This window comes from Sebastes fasciatus, chromosome 5, assembly GCF_043250625.1.
Source record: "Sebastes fasciatus isolate fSebFas1 chromosome 5, fSebFas1.pri, whole genome shotgun sequence".
Classification (NCBI taxonomy): Eukaryota; Metazoa; Chordata; class Actinopteri; order Perciformes; family Sebastidae; genus Sebastes; species Sebastes fasciatus.
In genome coordinates, this window is record NC_133799.1 from 32,655,841 (window position 1) to 32,672,097 (window position 16,257).

Genomic DNA, 16,257 nt, shown 5'->3' on the forward strand with positions numbered 1-16,257 from the left:
GCTCTGATGTTCAGGAAATGAGGAAAATGCAAGTGTTCGCCCTGGAGCTACTGCGAGGCAGCAGAGGCCCGCGAAGACACCATTAATGTGCCAACCAAACCTGGCAGAGTTGCAAGTTGAAACCCACCCAGTTCTTTTGACATGAAAGTAAAGCAACGGCTCTGAGCTGATAAATCAGATAGAGGTTTAATGCACCTTTTTAATTGTGGTTTAAGGTTGTTTTACCTTGTTTTTAATTCATAAATCTACAGTGTTTCCTTTTATTTTTATTCCACCAGGGGGAGCTAATCTCACAGGCAACATCCTACACCTTGATTCTGATGGCAGCAGGACAGACACCACCATATAGGTTAGTGGTTCTCAAGCAGGGGTCCAGGGACCCCCCAAGGTGTCCTCAAAGGAGTTCCAGGGGGTCCCCAGAAAAATGGGGAATAATTACTATTTTCATAGGTCTCACTTCCTCCATGGTTATCTCCTCAACTGTAGTTGACAACTAGAACTCTGGCCTTGATCATATCTAACAACCAAAATCCTTTCAGATGGAGGTCGTTGAAGAGAAATCGTATTAAATGGGGGTCTGTGTCCTTATGTGTATCAATTTAATGGTCTTTGACACACAAAAAAGGTTGAAAAACACTGATATAGGTGACAATACCCAGTGGTGTAAAGCAAGTACTACAGTAAGTACCATTTTGAGGTATTTGTACTTTACTTGAGTATTTCCATTTAAATCCACTTTATACTCCATTACATTTCAGAGGTAAATATTGTACTTTTTACTCTACCACATTTAATAGACGGCGTTAGTTACTTCAGATCATTAATACAAATTATAACCAACAAATAGTGATGTATTATGATGATGATGATCATTATTATGATGACGATTATTATAGATTAAACCACGCAGCAGAATACAAAGTTGTTAAATTAGTCCCACCTTTACCAGCTGCTGCATTACAGTGATGCTTACACATTAATGCATCAATAATTATAATCCAATTATTTAATATTTATTATTTTAAATAGACCATTCTGCATTAATGAGTACTTTAACTTTTTGTATTTTAAATACATTATGATGGTAGTACTTCTGTACTTTTACTTACTATTTTTAACACTGTCGTATTGCTACTTTTTAATGAAGCATGTCATTTTCTTTTTAATTTCTTGAAATCAGAAATCTGTCATAAAATCACCATGTTATTCGTATAATCTTTTCCAATAAAAAATTAGCAGCTTCTTTTGCTGACCATGAGTAGAGGGATGATCTATCATTCAGTTGGATTATTTTCATCATCATTTCATCATTATTTATAACTCAATTCATGATATTCTTGTCTCTGTTTGTTTCCATGTCGAATGTGATTTGGGTGGGATTTTGCTCTACATTCTTTGATAGACACACAACAAGAGCGTCTCTTTAAGAAAACATGTCTGTCACACCAGGGCTCAAGGCAACAGCTCGCTCAACCAATAAATTATTCAGGCTCCTGTGCCACTGAATTTAGACATGGCAGAACAGAGCTGGGAGGCTGGGCAGAAACAATATCACCACTCCTCCTCCTGCAGCTTCCTGTAGTGGTACTTCTAAATAATCAAAGGACATTTCCTTTAACGCTCACTTATAAAACAGACCTTCAGCTTGGCCCACTTTTAAAACAGGGAGGACAAGTGTATATGGGATACCTCATATGGTGATTCATATGGCTGACATCATCCCTTTTTTTCTGTTGTGATTCACACTCTCTTCTCTATCTATCTCCATCTTCTTTATCTCTGTCTCTCTGAATGCTGCTGGTAGACCGTGACTACACTACAAAAGAGCATATCATTTCTGCACATGGATTAGACCTTGAAATCTTAATGCTGATGAATTAAATTAAACAATTGCATCAGATAGAAGTGGAGGAGACAGGGGGGCCCGAGAGAGATGTTACACATCAAGCAAATGTGTCCATGAGAAAGGGAGAGAGAGAGAGAGAGAGAGAGAGAGAGAGAGAGAGAGAGAGAGCGAGAGAGAGAGAGAGAGAGAGAGAGAGAGAGAGCAATAGGAACGGTAGGACTGTGCAAAGAGCAAGGTCACAAAACACAATTGCATTGTGTTTCACTCAGGCTGAAACCTGAGCAGCCAAAGTATCCTTCCACCAGGAAGAGAGTTCCTGTTCACTACCCGTTATTGCTGCTAAACCTCACATGCAATGGACTCTGTGTTTTATCTTAATACAAGCAAAAGAAAGAACAAGAAAACTGATTTAAACTAATAATAGGTATACAATGGAATACATTTGGAATTAAGCATCCATACAGTATAGGCAGTTGTATGGCAGATAGATCATCTATGCAGAAATATTAACTTCCGTTGTTTGTCTTCAGATGGATGATAGTGAAAAGAAAATGTATTGATCTGATAAAGACAACCTCTTTAGCCATCCACCCACTACTGTCCTGTATAGACTAGAGTGTGTGGGTGAGGTCACATGCACAAGGACACAGTGACATTATTAGGACCGGTCCTCTCATCTCTCCAATCAGCACAATGACTTCGCTACAAAAACATCTCTCCAGGCTGTTGCATTTCATCTTCGTCTTTTACACAGGCTGAACTATAAATATGGATTTGTCTCTCTCTGACTAAATAGAGGTCCCACACATTGATGTGACCTCACCACTAGATGTCACTAAATCCTACTCACTGGTCCTTTAATTAATCTCCAACATAAATTTCTTCAAAATTGTAATAATAGATCACAACCTTTTATGTAAGAGATTCTACGGTAGGCACATATATATATATATATATATATATATATATTCTGACATGTCACAGTAGGATAAGCACAGGTGTTAATAATGAAACCTGCAGTAGGAAAAAAAATGTTGGCATCATTGGGCAAAAATTCCATAATAACCTTTCAGCATATTGTAATTCAAGTGTTCTGAGAGATAACAAAACTATTCTGTGACGGGAGACTTTGGCCAATCACAGGTCATTTCAGAGAGATTTCCTATTGAAGTATTGGCTGTGCTCCGACTGGTGGGCGGTGCTTGGTATTTCTTCAACTGATCTCAACATGGCTGCCAGGTCACAAACTTTCTAATTTTACAGCTAAACAGTACACTACAAGATGTTTCTGAGAACATTTGAGGCGAGAAATAGGCATTACAGTAACAGTATCAGTGCTGCCTAGTTTGACCATTTGATCAGAGTTTGCGAGTGATTGACAGCTGCTCAGAGATGGCAAGGCTTCAGCTCGGCTCTGACTGCTTGTTTCCTCCGCCCTGTGAAATCTTGCAGATGCCATTAGGAGCACTGGAGGACACAGAGGCACATGATTTTTTTTCAGATTATCTGTCTCATGCACTATTGTCAGGATATAGTGACCGTTTCATAAAAATAACTTATTTGAATCATATCTGCTCCATTTCTACCCACTGCAGCTTTAAAGATTACTGAATTCCATTTAGCTGCTTCAATTTCAGGCTCCTGGCATTGTGCTGGGACACTTTAATAGAACGTAGCGATAGTTAATGTTATTAGTACACCACCTGTACTTTTCCTACTATGACAAGTCAAAATGTCTGCTGTAAAAAAAAAAGGCCTAAGCCTATTATTGTATGTTTACCATTAACATTTTGAGTATTTGCTGCAGTAAACAGAGGGTGTAAAACCTGCAAACTGCAATGCAGACATCCTACATCGCTTCAGAGAGAGGCATACAGGAAACACCACATTTGCAAAGGAAACATGATGGGCTAATATTTCTGCTATAATCCTGTTTCTGTGGCCATCAGTCTCTGCTCTGAGATGCTATATTGTGTGCTTCAGTGAATAGGCAGTTTCCATGGTGCAGAGACCTGCTTTGTGCCAGTTTGTCTCCCCTCAGCTTGATGTCCCTGGCTTGACCTACTAAACACTATTCTTAACAAATGCCTTTTTTCATTATGCTCCTATAGTTGTCCACAGCATTTAAAACATGTCCTGTAAGTAAACTGTTTTACCCCTTTAGAAAACAGATTGCATCCCGGCAATCTGCTGTTCTTAAAGGTCCCATATTATGCTCATTTTCAGGTTCATACTTGTATTTTGTGTTTCTACTAGAACATGTTTACATGCTGTAATGTTAAAGAAAACAACTTTATTTTCCTCATACTGTCAGCCTGAACATGCCTTTATTTACCCTCTGTCTGAAACGCTCCGTTTTAGCACATTTTGACAGAATTGCAACAGAATTGCATTGCTAGGCAACAGCTTGGGTCCATGTGTATTTCCTGTCAGGTGATGACATTCACATACACTGCAACCAGGAATAAACTGGGACACATTTAGAATGTTTACGTTTAAAATTGTGTCAAGGGTCTAAATATTGTATATTTGTGACATCACAAATGGGCAGAAATCCTGACAGCTTGTTTCAAATGCAGAGTTTCTGAATATGGGCTGTGTGTATTTCCCTGTGGATTGAGTGTTTCGATACTTTCACAGTATTTACATAGGACTTAAGCCTGCTTTCTAATAAAAAAACATGAAAATCTCACTTTTTTATAATATGGGACCTTTAAATTTAAATTAAAAAGTATTCAAACAGCAGTTTTTATATGAGGTGTTATTATAGGAGGGATACTAATATTGCTCCCTGTGTTTTTCCCAGCCTCTCCTCTCCTCTCCTCCCTCCTCCCTCCCTCTCTCTCTCTCTCTCTCTCTTCCCACTGTACTGCATTGATGCTGTTACCTCCCTCAGTGGTGATGTCACCGGCTCAGTGAAGCTCTAGCATCCTTACCGGAGACAGACATTCAGACAATAGGGCCATTTTGACCGCTTCAAGAGGGTGAAGAAGCGGACGAACACCAAAAACAAACAACCGACCGGCCTGCACCTTCCTTTCCTTCCCGGGTCTCCACTGGCAAGGCAGGGCAGAGAGAGGAGGAGAGTTGGTGGAGGTGGTGGTTCAACAACACGACACCGTCGGCAGTCACCTCCTCTAGCTCTGCCCGTGTTCATGGAGAGGAGAGGCTGCTAGCAGACCTGGAGGAGACCGGAGGAGGTAGCTCCGGAGCGGGATAATAAAGCACGACAAACACGGTCTCTACACGTTACTGGCACTGCGGAGGTAGGTTTTTATTTCTCCATTGTTCATTCAATGCAGTGTTAACGAGGCGGTCTTTATTTACTTGGTGTTAAAGCTCCTGGGAGGAGATGAGCAGAGCAGGGTGCGGCTACTGGAGAGGCTGTCAGTGGAGGAGAGATGGAGAGAGAGATAGAGAGATATTAAAGATGCCCTGTAACATATACAACACCGTGTGTTATTTGATTAAATATCGTTTGATAAAATGTGTTTTTAATTCTGTGAGCAGGACGACATGAATAAATGCCCTGTCATTGGGAGAAAGGTAAACTACAATGAGTTGCTAGTACTACTGTCAGGCTCATTGAAGATAGCATAGCCTGTAATTATCATAAGCTATGAAATGACGCAATTACAGCAAGGAATCATCCTTTTCAGCCCAACCAGATATGAGCATTAAGCTAGAGTTCAGCTGAGGGTTTATGGCGTTGCTGTCATGAAGCTACAAATATGAAATGTGTTTTATGGGTGATAATAGCTGGTACATTGTATCAGACTGTCGTCATGCTGCTCTAATACACAGCAGCATGTGGTATGTTACATTATAGCCTTTGTCGCCGGGAAAATGGAGGCCAGCCACCCAGCTGAGCTGAGCTGCATCATCAGCTGATGGTCTGCTGAGCATCTGTATGACAAGATTATATGAACATGGCTGTTGATGTGGGGGAAAAGAAAACATTTAAATCTTCAGAACTTTTGTTTTTATACACACAAAATATTGTGTTGCAGTGGGTGAGCACAACATACATGTGAATCTTCATCACTTCATTTTAGATATCAAAACAATATTGAATTTGGTGTTGAATCTTTTACATTATTCAGTCAATTTATTATTCATTTGATTTTTAATCCCAATTAGTCCTCAGTATAGCCTATACATTACGGTCGCACCTTGAACTGATGTGCATTGTAACATGTATACATCTCACAGATGAATGTGTTTAGGGGCCAGCTGTAGAGGGTGTACCAGTCCAGGAAGCAGGGTGACACAGCAAATTTACAACCCTCAATTATGAGGACAGACATCTGCGTCACAAAGCATTTAGGAATACACTCTGATTAGTGATGCAACATCCGACATTATCCCAAATCTTGGGCGTACATTAAGTTTAATATATGACGCTTTCTCTTATTGATATGCTATAAATTACGATAGCTATATAATATTCATAGTTATACCTGCAGTGAAAGCTAATTGCATCATATCGCTCGCTGTTAAAGCTTATCGATTGAAAACATTAAATGATTGTAATTTGATCTCCACAGTAGATGAGTCATGGTTGCTCTTGATACACTCACGATGACGCCACACAATGAAATCACACAGTGATTTAATGTTCGTAAGTCGTCTTTCAGGAGACAGTGTGACGAGTTGTTCATGAAACGGAGCTGCTGAATGGAGCCAGACCCGGGATTTGTGGCTGGTTTCAGAGCCATTGTCATCCAGAGAAATAGCCTGACATTTAGCTGCTGCTGCACTTCTTTTGTTACTGCTAGCTTTATTACCCATCTCCCCTGGCTGTAGCTGACCATGCATGGTCTTTTCATGTTACAGCCCTCCTCTATTGTGCTCATCACGTCAACCATAAGGTGTAATGTTCTGCCCTTACCATTTTTAACACGCAAATGAAAAAATAGACCTCAGTTTTGCAGCATAACATACTGTAACACATGCCAAAAAAGGTGGCATAAGTCTGTTTTCATATGAACTGACACATACTGATAAAACTAGGAATTGTATTAATTGAGATTAACTATCTGCTCCCTTCTACAGACCTGCAGGCCCTACATCTGGGCACTAAAGAAGGTACCCCGAGGTGCTAGGAAGAAAGCACCATGGCAGGGGCCTCTGTGAAGGTGGCGGTGCGTGTCCGCCCCTTCAATTCAAGGGAGATCGGAAAAGAAAGCAAATGCATCATTCAGATGACTGGAAACACCACCAGTAAGTACTATAAGAATAGCTTAAACTTCACCTACAGTATGTGTGCTATGTGTACTACAAAGAAACATAGATCGCATGAACAATTGCTTCCCACTGCATGGATGGGCATCAGAAGAAGTGTTTGGCAAAAGGCACTCAGCTAGATGTAAGCTTGAGCTGAGGGATTCTTCTTCAACCAGAAGGCACAGGTTCAGGCATCAGCATCGCGTCATCGCCAAGGCCGCGCCCTGTTTTGGGAGAAAGAAACGCGGTTTTGCGTCACATATGGAGAGAAACAGGAAAGTGCAGAAAAGCTGTGGTGTAGAAAGTTAACCGAGGCTTTCACACTGAGATTTGAGGCACATAAGATACATAAATATTCACTGTCAGTGTGGTAAATCGCTAAATGATGCTGGTGACAGGTAATACTGATGGATAGCTAGTGTTAGCTTGAGTGGGAGGCTGCTTCAGTACAGTCATACAGTATAGCAGCATCAGACTGTCGTCTCCAACTAAATCTCAGCCCATAGATCAAACAGTTGGCTATTAACACGTTGTTTTTTTACTGACAACACTTAGCCTAACGATACCAGGTGATTCAGTCAAATATGTAGCATTATAGAGCGGATATAGTCCGGATAAGCAACATCTAGCTACTATGTTGGGTCATTCATCCACTTGGACGGGGGAAGACATATGGGGACCAATGGATTCCTTAGGTTTTATAGTTTCATATGAAACCAGTATCTTCAATCAAGCTTTAAAACTGAGCCCGCTACAACCTAAAAATGGCAAGTTGCATTAATGAATTAAAGAAATTAGTGACGTTCAAACAAATTTGCGTTAACGCTTTTTTATTGCGTTAAATTTGACAGCCCTAATCTGTTGGATCTTTTGTTTTCTATCCCCCAAAGGGGGCGTGGCCTTGGCGATGATGGTCTGGTCTATTGCTGACGTTGACCTCTGACCCCCCTGCTGGGGGGGTTTACTGAAAAGATAAACTCCCTTGTGCATAGTACCAATTGTGACCTGTTAGGTGTGTGCATATCTCCTGTGAACAAGCAAGACCTATTCCAAGGTGTGTGAGATGAGCAGGGAATTTATTTAGAATCAGCTTAAATTACATAAAAAGATTATTGAGATACTGTAGGAGACAATTTAATCTATCTATAGAGAAAATGTCACCTTGTTGAGGTCGTCTGCAAGATCGACAACTGTCTAATTATTACAGTGTCGATCTTTTCAGTTACTAAATCGGGTAGAGCAGTTATCAAAATGAAAATCACCTGTTCAGGAAATCTCTCCATCATCATGCTGTAGGTGACATAATCTCCTGCATATTTGACCTGATATTTATTTCGGGCAAGCAAGGCCTGTTATGTGTTTATGTGGCCAGATTAAGCCAGATATTAGAATGGCTCCTTATTCAACATTTTAACATTCAGATCTGCCACTACCGCAAATATTCAATACGCACAATAACGGCAGATACATCTTTGAAGAAACAGAATGATTTTGTCCATATAAGATAAACCATACAAACATTTGTGCACTTGCCTCTAGCCACAGTAAAGTTTCCTGCAAAACCTACTGTATTTGTTTTTGTGGCCGTATGTTGTATGTGTCTGTAAGTATGTAGTTCACAGCAGCCCACATTCCTTGGGTTATTCAGTGCAGAGTGAGGACTCTGGTCGAGAGGAGACTGGAAAGATACTCGATATGTAGTCTGCTTAGGAAGGTAAAGCCATTTGTCAATAATGGATGAGGCTTCCTGAAATATTTACCGTTTGGCCTAATTTAACCGTCTCCCCCCTCCTTCCTCATGTCATGGGTGACTAGACAACAAGCTGGGTGGCTTTTTTTGGGCCGTCTTATTATAACATTGTGATTTGTTGCATTTTGTGATGTAGCTCCCTGTTAGACATAACATTTACAATCTTAAAAAAATCCCAAATTAATGGATCCAATTTATAAAGAGTCCCTCCAGGATTTCACAGCATGAAGGTGAATACATTTTGTTGACATCCACAGTAAGAGTGGTGTCATTGCCACTACAGCAGTGGACAAGGATCATTTTGCTGTCAGCAGTGTCTCCTTTAACAGTGTAAACTTAGATCCACAGGGAATATATTATATACAGTGTGGATACCACTGAAATGTCCATTTGATTTAATCTGTGAATTTGAATTTTTCTAATCACACAAAGTGGGTCTGTTTTGTTTAATTAAGCATGCTACCATGATAATCATTATGGTGTTTGCTGGTGCTTTACTGCATTCTAATTTGGTCAGTTCCTTCTTATTCATTGCAATATCTTATCCTATTCTTCAATTGTGTTGGTTTGGAGACCTCCTGAGGAAACCCAACGTAGTAGTTTTGCAGTACAAAATTTACTGTGACTCACTCAACAGTATACAAAGCCAATCAGGCTGTCAAAGCACAGCAGACCTTGTAAATAGGGGTGTAAGAAAATATCGAAAATATCAAGTATCGCGATTCGCAATAGTATGTTTTGTGATACTGTATGGATTCTCAAAAACACTATTGATTTTTAATTGATAGTTTACATGCAAAGCTGAACTCCGTCAATACTTTTTCATTTGCAAAGAGATACGCCCTCTTATGTGCTGCTCAAAGTAGTGCTATGATCTTGGATGTTACAGGGACTGTGATAAATGCAAATGCAGATCCCACTGTTCTGATTGCATAAAAAGTCAACTTTTTTTACTCAGATTTTATGTACAGTATGTGGCGGTGTGTTCTTCATACTATGACAGCTTTTTTAGATAAAAAAATCGCAATATATCGCCTTTCTTACAGTATCGCAATATATTGAATCGTAACCCCTGTATCATGATTCGTATCGCCAGATTCTTGCCAACACACAGCTCTAACTGGTCTAACATATACCATAGATTACTCACCCATAAAAAGATGGGGGGCCAAAATTGACTGTAAAAAATCATTCTTTCTTTTGTTTACTTGGCTGCCTCTGGCATTTGTTTTTCAGAAATGTAGGTTTTTGTGATTCATTTATTACAGTCAAATCATAAATAGTTATTATATTTAATATAAGTAACACAAGAATGTGCAAAAGATTTTCTCAGACCTGCATCCAGTTAATCAGGGAGCTTGTGGGCTTGATTCCTCACAATATAAATCACTTTACAAGCTGGTAAATATGTAAATTGCAGTTAAAGTTTCAGGTAAAAGGAGCATTGCAGTGGACATTTTGACATACTAAAAAGAAGGCCCCCCCCCCCACGCTGATCATTTTACAGACAAAAGTAGGTCTGTGTGAGCAGATTTTAGTGAGGCCTAAATCACGTTTCTGTTAATCTACCTCAAAATCCAGATTTTTTTTTATTAATATGTCAACAGTATTAGAAAACGTCTTGCTGGTCAGACCCACACACAGCACAAAGCTGCTTTCAGTGAGACTGCAAAGTCTTTCAGCAGAGCAGATTGTTCTCTTCTAAACCAAGTCAATGGCTCTGGATGTGGACTGGAGGATGTGAGCAGACTGATGTCATTGGTTGTCTGGAGGGGGTACAGAGGCAGGGTATAAATGCCCCCTTGTCTTTTTGTAGTCTGGGCTGAGGAAAAGAAGACGAAGGAGTGGGGTTTTTTGTGTGTGTGTGTCTCACACTGCCTCTGCTTTGTGCTCTCTGACACTCATGTGTGGGTCAATACCCCAGTTCCCACAAAGCAGGAGAATGGCAGTAATCTTGTTGTTGGAGAGATCTTCCCTCCCACGCTGACCTTAATTAAGATGCAGGGGACAGACCTGAAGGAAAATAGGCCTCTCTTTAGAGGGCTATTGGGGGCATATACTTGGTGGATAGATTTATATTTATATTTCAGCAAACAACTTATAGACTTGTAAGAAATTTCACTAATGGACCCAGAATATCTCTGTGTATACTTAACCAGCTCTTGCAAATGTATGTTGTTGTGGTATATTATGTGTGTTTGAATGTAGACACACAGATTCATGTTCCTTCTTAAAAGGTTTTAGCACAAATAAATACCTCATTAGCATAATATTTACTACTCCATCATGCTAAATTTGGTATAGACACAGTGCCTCTTGGTACTTTGTGTCTTAGGTTTTATAAACTGGGATAGAAGTCCAACATAAAGCAGCAGACAACATGCCACCTAGAGCCAGTGCTGCTGTTGCTGCTGCTGCTGAATATAGCATCTACGTGGCTCTCCTCCAGCCTCTGTCAGTGGGTTCACATCCCCTCAGCCAGACCTGCTGACGCAGACACATTTCCTCCCCTATTGACTGGGGCAGGTCACCCGTGATAGTCTGACCAGCATCACTCAATCACAATTATGAAGACAAACATGGAATTTGCCATAATAAGATACAGAAAATATGATGTATAATACCTCAAATTAAACTGGAGCAGACAATCACCACTATAATTAGGATAAATGATGTGACAGTGATAACCACGAGCAGTGGTGTAGTTTTACAAAATACTACTATACTGTTATTGTATATACTATATACAGTATATATATTTTACGGTTTTACAGTGTATCTGTATATATATTTATTACTTCTCAATACGCATTTACATTTATTACAGTCCTGTTTACATTTAGTTAATTCATTACTGTACACCTGTCTACAACACATTTATATTATTTTATTTTATGTTTCACTAATGTATATTTTATCCGTATATTTTACCTTCTGCACTTTTTATGTCTTAGATTTCAAATTTTCTTACTTATGTGATTTTAATTTCATACATATTTAATGAGCATTGTTGGAGGGAGCCTGAGATCCAAGATTTTCATTGCCAACGACTGCATCTCTGTAATTGTTGTGCACATGACAATAAAGATCTTAAAGTTGAACTAGTTTATATACTAGTATACTAAACATCACACCTGCTGAAAATAAAGTGCACACTCTTTTCATTTAGGGATACATCAAAATATACAGTATATTTATTTTCAATTTCCAATACAAATTTCTGGGAATAAAAATCACAGATATGGTGTCAAAACATACCATACAGTATCTTCAATATAGATCTTAAAAATAAAGATGGAAATATCCCTTTGTAATAAGTAATGTAATGTGCTATGTATAAATGTAATATTCAGTGTAACTATAGCTTTGTAATACACCATTTTTCAGCAGTGGTGAAATGGTATCCTGTATTTGAAAGTATTTACAGTAAAATGGTTTAAGTATCATAAAAGTCATCAGTATGAAAAAAAGCAGCTGCTCAATTGTTACATTATCATATAGGAAAACTAGTTTGATCATCAAATCATTTGAAATAATTTTTAAGCAAACATATCAAAATATAAAAAAATCAGGTACCAGCTTTTTAAATGTGAATACTTGCTGTTGTTTTAATATTTTGTTATATTCAAATTAGTAGTTTGGGGTTTTGGATGACTGGTCAGACAAAACAAGACATTTTATCATGTCAACATGGGTTGTGGAAAATAGTGATTTTCTGACATTTTAATAACTAAACGATTAGTCAGTCAAAGAAATAATGGGCAGATCATTTGATAATGGCAATAAATGAAGGAACAAAATAACTTCCAATTAATGGATAGCTAACAATTATTTACAAAACAGCTCTTAATCAAGGACTGTATAATAGAAAATAATTTACTAATGAACAGACTGCAAGATACTTAACCAGTGTCAAATAAGTGGTTAACCATAGAGCATGTCTCCATCCATATTAAATGGTCTAATGGTGAATTATTATGCATTCAAATCAGAATTTGGGAAGTTGACTCTTGAAAATAGAGAACTACATATAGCTCATATTAATATTTCCTACTTTATGTTTCTCTCTTTCAAAGATGTGATTTGTGTGGTGTACAAATAAGTGTGAATATCAGTGATGTACACTAGTACAAGTCTAATCTTCTATTACTAGAAGTCAGTATGTGTAAACATTACGCTGCTAAAAGAGGACATATTGTGGATACGTGCGTACACTCCTGACCACTTCTGGTTTGTGAGCACAGTCAACACCAGAAGAGAAATGAGTTGCTATTGTATCCCCTCTAATTACGTTTACCCCCCATGACATGACTTCCAGACCTGGCGTCATCTATAAACCCAACACCTTGTGATTAAAAAGCGTTTCCATCGTAAAAATAGAAGACAGGTAGTAAAGAGGAGTATGATGAAGATGGGAGACGTGCTCTGTGTGCTCAAAATGCTGCTAAAACTGGCCTCAGGTGGAAATTACTCTGACACAAGCTGTGATCACTGAGAGCGTCACCCACGCTACTGGATGCAATTAAAATAGGCAGCCCTGCCCAATGCTTCCCTGTAACACTCATATATTCTGCCAATCACTGCCACTCTAAAGTAATTACCTTATCTGAGAGCGAGGCGCTTTTCTTTCCGGTGCTGGGGAACGGGGGGTGTATGAATCATACTGCAATCAGAGATGAGTAAGCAACAAGAGGAAGTCGTACTGCAGAGATTCTGCTTCTGGGAATAGTCGGATCCAGATATATTTTGCATTTTAGAGATCTGGTAAATGTCTCCTTTTATAAATGCTCAATTTATAGAACAAAGTCAGTGTTATTTACCAGGAAAACCAATCAGTTTCCTTCCTGTTGTCTCCTCGTGTCAGCTTGAGTATGTATGTACAGTATGTGTGTGTGTATATATATATATATATACAGTATATGTATATATATATGTACAGTATGTGTACACTCAAGCTGACATGAGGAAAGAAATTGATTGGTTTACCTGGTAAAAAAGCTGACCGTGTTCTATATACAGTATATACAGTACATATATATATATATATATATAAGGGTATGTATTTAGGTCTTACTGGAATTTCGAGTGATGTCATGATGTCTCTGATGTCATGACACATTACTGTAGAAGACCATTTGTGGCAGGAGACTGCAGAGGAAATGAGCAGTATGGAAAACATTTCTAACTAATTAATGAAATTGATTCTGTGGCTGTGGTCTAGCAGCAAACCCTCATGTATTTTATGACAATCATAATTCGCAGAATTCAGATAAATATGAAAGAGGGCACTCTGTGTGCCAACTGTAGTACATATACATATTTGGCCATCTTCCAGGGTACCTGGTGGTCACGTTATGCCCAGTAAACGAGGCCTCATGTCTTTGTCATGGGCCTGAAACCGGAAACCCACGTCAGCCACACTGGCCTATATTTCATAGTCGGAAACACAGTAGCAGCGTAGAAAGGAAATAACAGTGTGTACACTTACTTGAGAGCGTACTTAGCCCTGGGCCTTTTCCTCTATTATCGACCGCATCTGCATTAGCAGAGAAAATGGTGTCTGGAGCTCTGGGAGCAGGGAGGAAGCATTGTCATAGTGGGCATCACCAGACCACACCTGATATATTGTTCTTGTTTGGGCACGCTACCATGTCCTGCAGTATCCACACAAATACCCCTTGATGTCAATACATCAGTCTGATATACTGTATGCCTCTAGAAAAAACAAGCAATTTGCATTTATGTATCTGATATTTTGCCTGTTTACTTAAACACGATGTGAATCATAATTGTAAAATGTCTCTAAATCATGACAATGAACACATCACACAGGCTATATTTGTTTATGAAAGCATTTTTCTACTGAACTCTAATTGCTTTTTGATTTCTTTTGAGAACATTAGTCTTTCATGTGGCTCTGTTTTCTGTTGTCGGATAAAACACGTTATTTCTGAAGTTAAACATTTAGACAAGAAAGAACTTATGAAATATGAATAATTAATATATCAAAAGAGTCATGTGTTTTTTCTTTTAAGCACTGTTTTTGTTTGATTCGTGATATTGCGTAAACTTTCCAGATGCATATACTGCACATATACAGCTTGATTAGCTGCAAACTAGCCCTATAAGCTACACTTCACTATAAAGCCGAGGAACTCCAGAATACAATGGGTTAACATAATAACATAACTAAGAGATGAAGTGAACCAGAACAAGATGTACTGTATGTCATCATCATGAAGTGAATGAGTAGCTACATGTAGTTGGTTTAGGGTCACGGAGCAGACATATCTAATATCAAGTTAGATCAGATACTGTATCAGTAGGAAGTGATTTGATCAGAGTCATCATCGTCCTGGGGATGTAAATCTACCAGACCACAATGTTAGACTGGGATTCTCTGTGACTTAAAAGCTAAAAGCATTGACCATCAAAAATCAATAAGACTAATAATTATAATAATGGTAATTTAACAGGGATGTCACAATACCAGAAATGTAGTAGTCGATACCAATACCAGAGAAGTCACCCAATTCCATACCACGGTAAAAAAACAAAAACAAAACCATAAATCCTATGTTCTTCAACATACACTCCTTTAATATCGTTAACATACTGGTTTTGCTAATTTATTATTAATCCCTGATGATCTGCCTCAAGTTTCTTGCCAAAATTAAATTTTATAAAGATTACATTTGAACACATCATGATAACAAATTTACCTTACCTACCAAATACTATTTTTTACTGAATAGAGCTTGAATGCATCATAATATAACTAAATGCAACCTCCATACGTTAGCTGTTGTCTCTGTTATTTAGCCAAGTAGGACCGTGCTGCCTCCTGCCAATTTCAACACAGATTTGTTGTTCACAATGTAACCTTATCAGGGACATTTTCTGTCGTCCCCGGGACGACGGTACTCTGTTAGTCTTGAGCCCTTATCCCCAGTACCTATGGTAACTGCGCTACTGTAGAAAAACAAGTACCGTCACGTTTTCAGAAATGTGGCATCGACTTGGTACTGAAGTATTTGTTCTCATGACATCCCTTTTAAAGTTATTAATATATAATGGGAAAAGGTATTTTCCTGTTTGCTAAACAGACACAAGTAACTTACAGTACAGTTAGTGGACATACAAATACCTCAAATTACATCAGCGTTTCTCTGACAGTCTGGAATAGATTAACTATGGTAACGTTTTTCAGTTTGTTTAAGGCTAACAAGAGATAACTGAGCCTGATGAAATGCAGCTCAGGGCTGACGGGTGTTTCAGACTGACACTGTTGAAAGATGAGCTGAGCCTGACGAGCTGAGTCCTAAAATGGCCACAGGTACATAGAGAAACCTGGTAGGGAACAACATGGCCTTATAATCTGGCACCGCCATCAGGCCAAACTGTACATAGGAAAGTAGGAATTAAGCATAGCAAA

At 38.8% G+C, this 16,257-nt stretch overlaps 1 protein-coding gene across 20 annotated transcripts in view; it reads left to right on the forward strand.

Annotated features, from left to right (window-relative positions):
* Positions 1–4,679: 4,679 nt before the first annotated feature.
* Positions 4,680–16,257, forward strand: part of kif1aa (kinesin family member 1Aa) — a 53,335-nt gene continuing 41,757 nt past the window's right edge. For 9 of the 20 annotated variants that reach the window (XM_074636535.1, XM_074636538.1, XM_074636539.1 and 6 more), the window contains exons 1-2: positions 4,681–5,112; positions 6,902–7,069. In XM_074636535.1, coding sequence (XP_074492636.1) covers positions 6,964–7,069 — 106 coding nt within the window. In that variant the 5' untranslated portion in view covers positions 4,681–5,112; positions 6,902–6,963. Of the gene's footprint in view, positions 5,113–6,901; positions 7,070–16,257 lie in introns of all 20 variants that reach the window. The other 11 variants (XM_074636547.1, XM_074636548.1, XM_074636555.1 and 8 more) reach the window with 3 other exon arrangements.